Source organism: Papaver somniferum, chromosome 8 (assembly GCF_003573695.1).
Source record: "Papaver somniferum cultivar HN1 chromosome 8, ASM357369v1, whole genome shotgun sequence".
NCBI lineage: Eukaryota > Viridiplantae > Streptophyta > Magnoliopsida > Ranunculales > Papaveraceae > Papaver > Papaver somniferum.
The window spans coordinates 33864622-33874743 of record NC_039365.1 but is presented as its reverse complement, the minus strand read 5'-3'; the positions used below and the strand labels follow the sequence as shown (position 1 = coordinate 33874743).

Sequence of the window (10122 nt, the reverse complement as noted above, 5' to 3'; positions counted from 1 at the left end):
TGGTTTAAACCCAAACCCGTCCTACCCGCAGCGGGCGGGTAACGAATCCCGTCCACTGTTTATGGGTGCGGGGTTGGTTACGAAAAAAATCCCCGCAGTCAGTGGGTGCGAGGTTGATTTTAGCTTACACTCACCCATGTGTAGCCCTACGTTTGCCAACTAGTGTATTCAGCTCAACAATCACCTTCCGAAACTCAAGAGCATCAACCCTGGACCTCTCTTCTCCATGAACTGTACCACCCCATAACATTCCCGTAATCACATTAAGAATGGTTACAAAGACTTCTTCACCGAAATTTATGGGCGTACTAATCTTCAGTTTTTAAATTTCAATTACTGTTTTCCGAATTTCTTCTCTGCGTAAATCATAGCATGATTCAAGACTTTTTTTACTCGGCAGTTCATGAGCGAGAACTTTTCGAAGTTTTCTCCATTCTGAGTTACTTGGACTCCATGCAATATCTGAACCACCATAACTTGAAACTAATGCGGCAATGGGTATATCACGGTTAGCCAAAATAGAATCATAGGCTTTCAGAACTTCTTTTGCCATTGAAGCTGAACTTATTACAACATATATTTTGCTACCCATTTTAACTTTTATAACTGGACCATAGGTTTCAGCTAATTTCCCAAAATAAGTATGAAGATAGCTGCCACAAGAAAGAAGACTGCCAATTAAAGGTAAACCTCGAGCCCCAGGTGGCAATTGTAGTTCTCCATTTCTTTTCGACTTTCCATTTTCAAATGAGTACCAGAAAGAAATTACAATGATCAGCACAGCACTCACCATAGCAAATGTGATTGAGTTTTCGCCGATGATGTAACCACCTTGCTTCGCCATGCTTGCGATAGCAGATGTTTTACTAATCATCTGTTTCTAAACTGTATTTTGGATACAAAAAAAAAAAATTCAGTAACCCTGAAGAAAAAGTTTTAAGTGAAATATTTAGTCTTCACGGACCGAATTTATACAAAGATGGCAAATGACTTTCACACTCTACCCAATGGAGTAGTCTACCCAGATGTAATTCGGCCTTTGGTATGATCAAAGAGCAAAAAAGAGAGTAATCTATGATCCAAAACTATCAGGAGCTTAAGATAAAGTGTAGAAGTCTAAACATGTCGTTTTTTCATTAGGAGCTTAATAAAAAGTCTAAACATGTCGGTTTAAAAGTCTATTCTTTCCCAAAAAAAAAAAAAAAAGCCTTCTCTTCTGTAACCATCTTCTGACGTTTTTTTTTTTTTTTTTTTTTTTTCTGTTTAGAGGTCGATCGGTCACCAACCAATACCAATAAAATAAACAAAAGGTGAACAAACAAGACCCCAACCAAAACCTTACACGGACATTTTAGTTAAAAAGTACTTCTAAATACTTAAAACATTGGAACTGTTTACAAATGTACCAACTTGGACGCGCTACATGACTTGTTATAACTAGTGAAGATTCGCGTTTACAGAGGAAGAACCAAATTACGTAAACTGAAAGGGAAAGCTCACTGATGCCCACTATCTGTCTCGCGACCCATTTCCTCTGAAGCATCTTGAAAGCGTTGATCGTCAATTTGAAGCTGTTACATGTAAAAAGAAGATAAGTCATCCAAGGAAGAATTAAAAAGAGAAGGACAGAGTGTTTATAGAGAGAAGAATGTTAACAGCTTGTACAAAATATACATATGGTTCTATCTGAACAACAGCTTGTACAAAATCATATATACTGCAAGAAAAAGTTAAACATCATGTCCATCTTTGCAAAGAAATCAGCCAAGAGTCTCTATAAGCCCCGAAGTCGAGCTTTGTGGTCATTGTTACAAATATGCAAAGCAAGTGGATGCAAATATGCCCAAGCAATGCATTCAACATCACTTGAACCTTTTGATGTGTCTCGTTGGTATCATATCTCGGGGTCACCTAAACCTGTCCCGTGTCAAACTACCCAACTTCTCAGTACAAACATTATCTAATTAACACGCAAAAAGTGTAGTGTCGAACTTGCACAGTATGGTACATAATGAGTACCGACTAAACAACTTTGAAAGTGAAACTCAATCCTTCATAGACAAAGATTTGTATTGTTTACAACATGAATAGATTCAAAGTTTGGATGAACTAAATGTGAGTATAAAATAACTGTTCCTATCACTAGCCTAATGCGAGTCTTTTCAGCTATTTTGAGCAGATAATACTTTCCAGCTTTCCAGATCTGGCTAGTGCGATCATCTATCTTGAGCAGCTAATACTTATATCTGATCAAGCATGAATTGCCACTTCTATAGTTAGGATGGTTTGCCAGTCTACCCTACTTGGAAGGCCAAGTAATTTCCACTCCACCAGGCATTCTCCCAATCAAGTTTGACAACTTAAATTGGTTCGTGTTTAGTACAATGACGCCATCACCATGATAGCAAGTTGTACAATCATTTTTAAACTGATAGGCCAAAGAAAAATGTTTAAGTGATATAACATAAGTCTTAATCTCTTCGATTCATCTTTAACCCTGCCTAAAACTCATTTGCTTCATGTTTCGTATGCACTGTTGTATGCAAATTATTTTAGAGTCATTATTTTGTATAGATAAAAACAAAATGATTTTCTAATATTAGATAAACAAAAAACTCACTATTGAATTGCTATGAGTCATAAGAAAATTATCCGCAACCGAGAATCTACCACCTACTTTTATTGATTATTTACCATGGATATAAATGCTTCAGATATAAGTTTCTAAGAATTTTTGTCCCTGACACTACGTTCAATATCCAATTCCAACTTCTAAACAATTATAATATGACAAAATAAGCATCCAACAGGTACTGTTTTTTGGCAACATGATCTCAACCAATGTTTGACGCATTGAATAATGTCGTCTCTGACTACATGTCCAATTTGTTGTATGCATTCTTAACCAATACTATAATGGAACAAGATAGATCTATGTTCAAGATGAAAAACAACAGAACGACACAGAGGAGAGAAGTAGTAGGCCTCCACATCAACAATTTAACAAGCACATAAAAATTCTACAAGATTTTGATACGAAGGGTGCGAATATTGCAAGTGTGAGAATTCAGGACCATACAGCATGTACAAAAATAACTTCATCTCCGCAATATAAAAATCTTCCTATCAATCACAGGGCAGATACACAAAAACTAAAAATTTCAAGCATAATGATGAGCATTCATAGCACACATACCTCGAGCACAGAACGAGATAGCTCATGTTCACCATTTGAAAAACCAATAGGATTTTCGGGATCTTCACAATCACCATCTGATGGAAAAAGAGATCTACATTAGAGTGGAAAGCAAAAAATAACAGGTAAAGAGAGACAAATATTAGTAGCAAGTACAAATGAGTTTTGACTTTACCATCATCTTCTTCAACTTCAATCTGGTCAGCATTGAAAACCCAATCAGGATTGTCCTCTGGCTCTGCTCATTTACCAAAGTGACTAGAGTAAAAAACACAAAGCTCAAAACTTAATAAATGACGACAACATTTAAAAATAAACAATAAGTAATAGTAATAACCTGCGTCAGGGTCAGGGTTTAGTTCAGCACACTGACAGAAGATGTCAAACAAATCATCCACTGCCGAGTAAGAAAGTTAAGGACCATCAGAAGAGTATTGTCCATTGTAGGTCACACAAAAACCATGTCAACAGAATATCACAAGACCCACCCAAAAAAAAAATACAGAAAGATAAATCAGGTAACTAATAGAATTTCAAATTGTAAATTTTTAATGGTGAAGGATACACTGGGTAGGATCTGAAGGAATGAGCCTCATTTCTTCAATCTCAGATAAGTCTAATGACTGAATACTATCTGAATCTGACTGCTCTTGTCCAGTTGTTAAAGTCTCAACCTATTAAAAAAAAATAAAAAATAAAAAACAAGACATAATAAACTGATTAGTTAAGCTGCTAATAACAGAATCGACGGGCAAAGTCAATAAGGGAACACAAGGACAAAGATAAAGATTAATAAAGAATATGGAGAATGTGTGGTGGCAGTATAAGTAACGAAAAGAAGCTAACTAAATTATTTTTTAGTAAGACGCAAATCTGTTGCACAACCCATGTATAGTTACAAGTAGATAATGCAGCATTTGATGATAGAACGCTTAATCTGTAAATAATGCAGCCATGTACAGTTACATGTAGATCACGAAACATCTCAAGACAGAACGAAAAATCTGTAACGCGACCCATGTAATAGTTACAAGCATAGATTATGCAGTGTTCCATGCATTAACAAACAAATCGCCCACAGTCCATACCGCAACCAACCAAAACTTAATTGCGCACATATAGGTGAACAAAATCTCCATTCAGCTTCTCTTTTTTTACCCTAACAAAAACAAACAAAAAATATACCAAACCCTAGAAACATTAAACATTACTTGAGCATAAATACAAGGCAAAGCGTAAGCCTCAGGGTCTGTAGAAACAGCATGTAGAGAAATTGATAGGAAATCAACTACATAACCCAATGCCCTCTCTACATCACTCAACCAAATAATTCGTCTGCATTACAAAAAAAAAAAATCAAAAAATTAGAGGTTAAAAAAAAACCTAGAGAAATCTTTTTTACAAAAAAAAAAAAAAAAGAAAAAGAAAACAATAGGAATGATAGATAATTACTTGGTGGTAATATAAAGAGTTCCAGGAGATTCAGGAGGTCGATTTGCAAGAACAATGGCTACTAAGGGTTGGATATGCATCAATTCTTCACCATTCTCAACATCTAAAAGTGGTTCTCCAGCACCATCTCCGATTCTGTCTGTGAAATTTCTTATTCCAAGTGAAACCATTATGATGGTGATGAAATCGCTCGCTCTTCTTCTTTTTCTTTTGTCTGGTTAGGGTTTAGAGCGCCAAGGTGTTTCTTTCGGTGTACAAGGAGGAATGACCATATATAATGATTATGCTGCGTCTGTGTTGTAAAAGGGATTGTACATCCGCATTGTTAATGTGTCATAATAACCTACTTTTACTGGGTGCTGCTTAGAATTATCCTAAGGGGTGCAAGGAGACTTTTAGGCCGTGTTGGGGAGCTTTGACTACATAAAGCTTAGCTAGGGAATTTTTTTCTCTAACTTGAGCAACATTATCTCAAGATGTATTAATAAAGATGATGTTTGTTTTTTCGTTATATCCATCACGGATTTATCATATATTATGTTTGTCTCTTCATATTTTAAATATGTATTTTTATAAAATAGTTATGTATTATGGATAAAATTGTCGGAGAAAAAAAATAAAAACATAATAATAAAGTTAAAAAAGTTGAAAATATTTTGATTAATTAAAATAACTACATTTATAACCGTCTAACCCAGGCAAGGATATTGGTATCCTGGCTATTTTGGAGAATAGCATAACCTTGCTTTTTTAGCTTCCTAAAATCAAGGAAAATTTAGTTGTTCATATCCTAAACTAGAATTAGAACAAGACAAACATAATTTAAATGTATTTTCTTGATAACCCTACCTAGGATAGGCATTTCCAAGGGACCAAACACGACCTTAAGAGATTTTCAGGGGTAGGAACGTCAAGCAATAAAGTAGTCTCCTTCTGAAACTTGCCAGATTCCGGCTAATGTGAAGCTGAATTTTGATGCCTCATATGTTAAGAGAAACTGGTTTAGCAGGACCTGGAGGAATAATTTGTAATTCTGCAGGTTCATCCATGGACTTAGATGCTGTTCAACAAAAGTTTTAGACCCTGAGCAGGCAGAGGCACAAGCACTCCTTGATGCAGAGAAGAAATGGGGAATTGGACAAGGGATCACACACATCTTCATTTGGAGAGTAAGGGCAGCAACTGCTGATCAAAAATCGAGTAATGGCAGCAATGTGGTGTATGCGTTGTATGGAAAACAAGTATCTGTGAAGTGAACAATAAATCACCTCATAGAGGATAGCAAATAGGCACACATTGATGCTCAATAACAATGTTGATACATTATATCTCTTTACAACTTGTCACTTCAGGAAAATACTATTCGTAAGAATTTATTCGAGTAAAGTTTTCTCAATAAAAATCAAGATGTGATAACCTTGGAGTAGGAATAGCAACAAGAGGTGTTGCTTTCTTCAAAACAATCCCAAACTTCTCTGTAAGATCGAGTTTTTCCCGCTCGGGTAATTTCCAATCAAATGAATGCAAAAGAGAAGCTAATACATAGATCATCATTCTTTCAGCAAGAGGAGTTCCTGCACAAATTCTCCTCCCAGATCCAAATGGAATATAATCAAAATTGTTACCTGTGTAACCATATTTCTTGAGGTTATCATCGCTACTCAAGAACCTCTCAGGCTGAAACGTTAGCGGATTGCTCCAAGCTTCTGAGTCTCTGTGAATAGCCCACGCATTAACAAACACTCTGCTGCCCTCTGGAATAGTGTACCCAGCAACTACTGAAGATTTAATAGAGCGATGTGGAATCAATAATGGTCCTGGAGGATGTAACCTTAAAGTCTCCTTCACCACTGCTTCCAAGTAAGGCAACTGGTTCATATGAGACTCTTCTACGATGCTGTTTTTTCCTACTACTTCATCTAACTCTTCTTGAGCCTTCCTCATAACTTCTGGATTCTTAATCACTTCTGACATTGCCCATTCTAGTGTAGTCGCCGATGTGTCAGTCCCAGCTACAACAACATCCTGCATGTTTATATAAGGTTACATGATTTAGTTTCACATTTAGGCAGAAAATGTGTGAATTGATATTATCCCAATTGTGGCTTCACATGTATTATTAAAACTCAAAACCAAATGAAACATACCACTACTAAGCAGACCAATGAATACCTTAATAACTAATATTTGCTCAAATAAAAAATTTCTAAAAAAAGATGAAGTATTACGTACCAAGAGCACGGCCTTGAGCTGAACCATAGTTACTTGTGTTTTCAAATCATGTTTCTCCTTGAGCTCCAACAGAAACTGCAAAAAGTCTTTCTCACTTGTCTGTTTCTGTCCATTATTCTCCTTATCTAATTTCAAGTGTTGATCAATAACCGAATCAAACATCCGATCCATCTCACTAAAAATCTTCCACGACTTCTTCTCAATTCCTTGTATGTCAAATCTTGTAAAAACTGGAAAAAAATCTGAAACATTGGGTTTAAGGGCTAACTCAATCATCTCATCAAACAACTGCCGAAACTGAATTCCAACACTAATCCTCTCGTCCCCTTGAATAGTACCACCCCATAACATGTTCAATACCACGCTAACAGTGGTTACAAACACTTGTTCGCCAACATTTATGGGTGTATCAATCATATCATGAACATCTTTCACCATCTGTCTGATCTCAGATCGGCGTAGAGAATAAGAAGAATCAAGACTTGTGTTACTCAAGAGTTCATGAGTCAATATCTTCCGAAGCTTTCTCCACTCTTGGTCATTTTGACCCCATATAATATCTTTCCCGCCGTACGTCGAAATCAACACTGATGTCGGTATATCCCTGCCGGCAAAGTTAGCATCTTGGTCTCTAAGGACTTCTTTTGCTACAGAAGAAGAGTTCAACACAATAACACACATCCTACCAAGCTGAAGTTTGATAATTGGACCATATATTTTTGATAATTTTGCAAAGTATACATGGAGATCAGGTTCTAAGGAAAGAAGGTTTCCAACCAAAGGTAACCCTCGAGGACCAGGTGGAAATCTTAAACTTCCAATGTTCCTACTTTTCAATCTCCTACCAATAACTACAAAAATATAAGTTGCTAGCACCAATACTACCACAGAGAGTCCGGTATTGATTCTGTTTCCACCATTTGTGACGTCTTCCACCCACCGCCACCATGACAAGCCTGAAATCTGCGAAATCATCTAAATGAAGCTGAAAGTATAGACCAGCCAAAACTATTTCCACAGATAGAATTGCAGTAAGGCTGGGTAATGAACATAAAGAGAATGAACTGAAGATAAATATTTCACTATTTCCACAGATCGAGATTCATAGAGGTTATGTTTTGATGGGTTTTTTTGGATAGAATACCAAAGTTGACTAAATTATTAAGTAAAATGGTCGGCAAATTTCCTTTTTAAGTATTTTATTAATCCTATTCTAATGTTTTGGAACGTGGAATTGTATATTTGTTGTTCACATGATTGATGCTTTCCTATGGAAGTTGGATTATCAAATATAGCTAGGTTCAGTTTCTTCAAATATGCAGGAAAAACAGCTTACTAGTTTCCAGTACTAGTACTAGAATTACTACTAATTAACATCAGTGAATAATAGAGATACAAAACACACGAATTCTAATGATAAAGAGAAAGGCGGCTTTAATGGTCAGTTAGAACATTCCACAAACACATAAGCGACATAAAATCAAACATGTTACATTCAAAAAAAAAAGCCGTAATAGATGAAATTATCACAAATGAAAATCAAATTAAAAATACAAACCTATCTGTTAACCGTGCATCGTAGAGTCTTCCTCAAGACTCTCTGTTCAGTTAGTCAATCAGTCTGCACTAGACTATAGGCTAGCTAATCGTTCCCTTTTGTTGAGCTATAAACTCGTTCTCCAAATCTGTAACAATATTTGGCTTTATCTATATCTCTGTAACTGTTTTTAAGAGTATAAATAAGAGTTTAATCTTCACAGGATTTCTGTGGAAGATATTCACCAAGAATAGTGTTCTAAGTTGGTATCAGCTTGTCGATCCAACGCTTCTGCAAAATCCAAACACAAAACAAAAAAAAAAAAAAAAACCTGAAACATCAGAATGGCCTCAACATCAAGTCTTAGACAAATCCAGATACATCACCTGGTAACCCTCAAACACACAGAAACCAATCATCTTCTTTGGAAGACACAGTTCAAGCCTATTCTCAAAGGATATGGTCTCACTGGTTTTATTGATGGCACCAAGGTAAAGCCTGCAAGAAATCTTCCTGACAGTGATGACATCAACCCAGACTTTACCGAACATGAGGCTTGTGATTCACTGCTAGTTGGCTGGCTAAACTCCACTGTTACGCCTGAAGTGCTAACTGAAGTTGGAGGACTGGATACGGTTAAGCAAGTTTGGGATAAGCTAGAAAGTCACTTTACACCAAAAACTCTTGCACATCAGGTGAATCTAAAAAGTCAACTTCATTCCCTGCAGAAAGGTAATAAATCTCTTAAACAATTTCTGCAAGAAGCTAAGAATTTATTTGAGCAGCTTACTGCATCTGGATGTACAGTTTCAGATGATGAGAAGAAACAGGCCATTAGTAATGGTCTAAATCAATCTTATGACCCAATCGTAACATCCTTGAGCACTGCTGAAAATCTGATTATAGATAGCTTCTATACTCATTTACTAACCTTTGATATGCGGTTAGAGCAACAGTTACAGGCTTTGCAGCAACCTTTGGCTAATGTTGCTGTTGCAAGCAACAGGTCTGATCAGAGGCGTTTTAGCAATCATGGGAATCAATTTCAATATAATAATAATCAGAACAACAGAAGGAACAACAACAACAATCCAAGAAACTACAACAACAATCAGCAGCAACCAAGGGGTAATCAGGGAGATCAGGTCTGTCAGATTTGTAAGAAGAGAAATCACACTGCAAATCGGTGCTGGTTTCGTTATGAGAAAATTAATGACAATCAACGTCAACCTGCAGCATATGTTGCTTTACCAGGTGGCCAGAATGATAATAGTTGGGTAACGGACACGGGAGCAACTCATCATCTTACTGCAGATATGAGGAACCTCACTATACCTCATGAATATGATGGTACTGAGCAAGTACACGTTGGTAATGGTAATGCACTCAACATTGCCAATGTTGGTAATGCCTCATTCCTCTATAAGTCAAGATCTTTTGTTTTAAACAACATTTATCATGTTCCACAAATAAAAACAAACTTGCTGTCAGTTACACAATTTTGCAAAGACAATGATGTATTTTTTGAATTTCACACTTCTTACTTTGTGGTGAAGGACAAGAAATCGGGGGAAACGCTGCTGCGAGGGGTGAATAGGAATGGTCTCTACATCTTCTCGGGCATAGACATGATAGCACCCACAATAAAGCCGCAAGCTCATTCTGCTCTACTCTACCATTGTGGCACCAACGTCTGGGTCACCCA

General features: G+C 36.6%; 2 protein-coding genes across 2 annotated transcripts; both read right to left on the bottom strand.

Moving 5' to 3' along the window:
* Positions 1 to 1235: 1235 nt before the first annotated feature.
* On the bottom strand, positions 1236 to 4913 carry LOC113301614 (chloride conductance regulatory protein ICln-like). Its single transcript, XM_026550395.1, has 7 exons — positions 4649 to 4913; positions 4408 to 4531; positions 3762 to 3870; positions 3534 to 3593; positions 3372 to 3434; positions 3197 to 3273; positions 1236 to 1571 (listed from the first exon to the last, which is right to left on the bottom strand). Exons 1-7 carry the CDS (start codon positions 4816 to 4818, stop codon positions 1497 to 1499), a joined length of 678 nt encoding a protein of 225 aa, XP_026406180.1. The 5' UTR covers positions 4819 to 4913; the 3' UTR covers positions 1236 to 1496.
* A 977-nt stretch (positions 4914 to 5890) lies between these two features.
* Positions 5891 to 8202, bottom strand: LOC113303562 (7-ethoxycoumarin O-deethylase-like). Its single transcript, XM_026552601.1, has 2 exons — positions 6881 to 8202; positions 5891 to 6673 (listed from the first exon to the last, which is right to left on the bottom strand). Exons 1-2 carry the CDS (start codon positions 7853 to 7855, stop codon positions 6041 to 6043), a joined length of 1608 nt encoding a protein of 535 aa, XP_026408386.1. The 5' UTR covers positions 7856 to 8202; the 3' UTR covers positions 5891 to 6040.
* Between the last annotated feature and the right edge of the window lie 1920 nt (positions 8203 to 10122).

What these genes read in the sequence shown, in the direction of transcription:
- LOC113301614 (XM_026550395.1), bottom strand. Translation starts at nt 4,818, where the DNA reads ATGGTTTCACTTGGAATAAGAAATTTCACAGACAGAATCGGAGATGGT. An exon ending in ACTCTTTATATTACCACCAA is followed by an intron (nt 4,532 to 4,648) that starts GTAATTATCTAT and finishes TTTGTAATGCAG; the next exon opens with ACGAATTATTTGGTTGAGTG. An exon ending in TGCCTTGTATTTATGCTCAA is followed by an intron (nt 3,871 to 4,407) that starts GTAATGTTTAAT and finishes TTTTTTTAATAG; the next exon opens with GTTGAGACTTTAACAACTGG.
- LOC113303562 (XM_026552601.1), bottom strand. Translation starts at nt 7,855, where the DNA reads ATGATTTCGCAGATTTCAGGCTTGTCATGGTGGCGGTGGGTGGAAGAC. An exon ending in AGCTCAAGGCCGTGCTCTTG is followed by an intron (nt 6,674 to 6,880) that starts GTACGTAATACT and finishes ATAAACATGCAG; the next exon opens with GATGTTGTTGTAGCTGGGAC.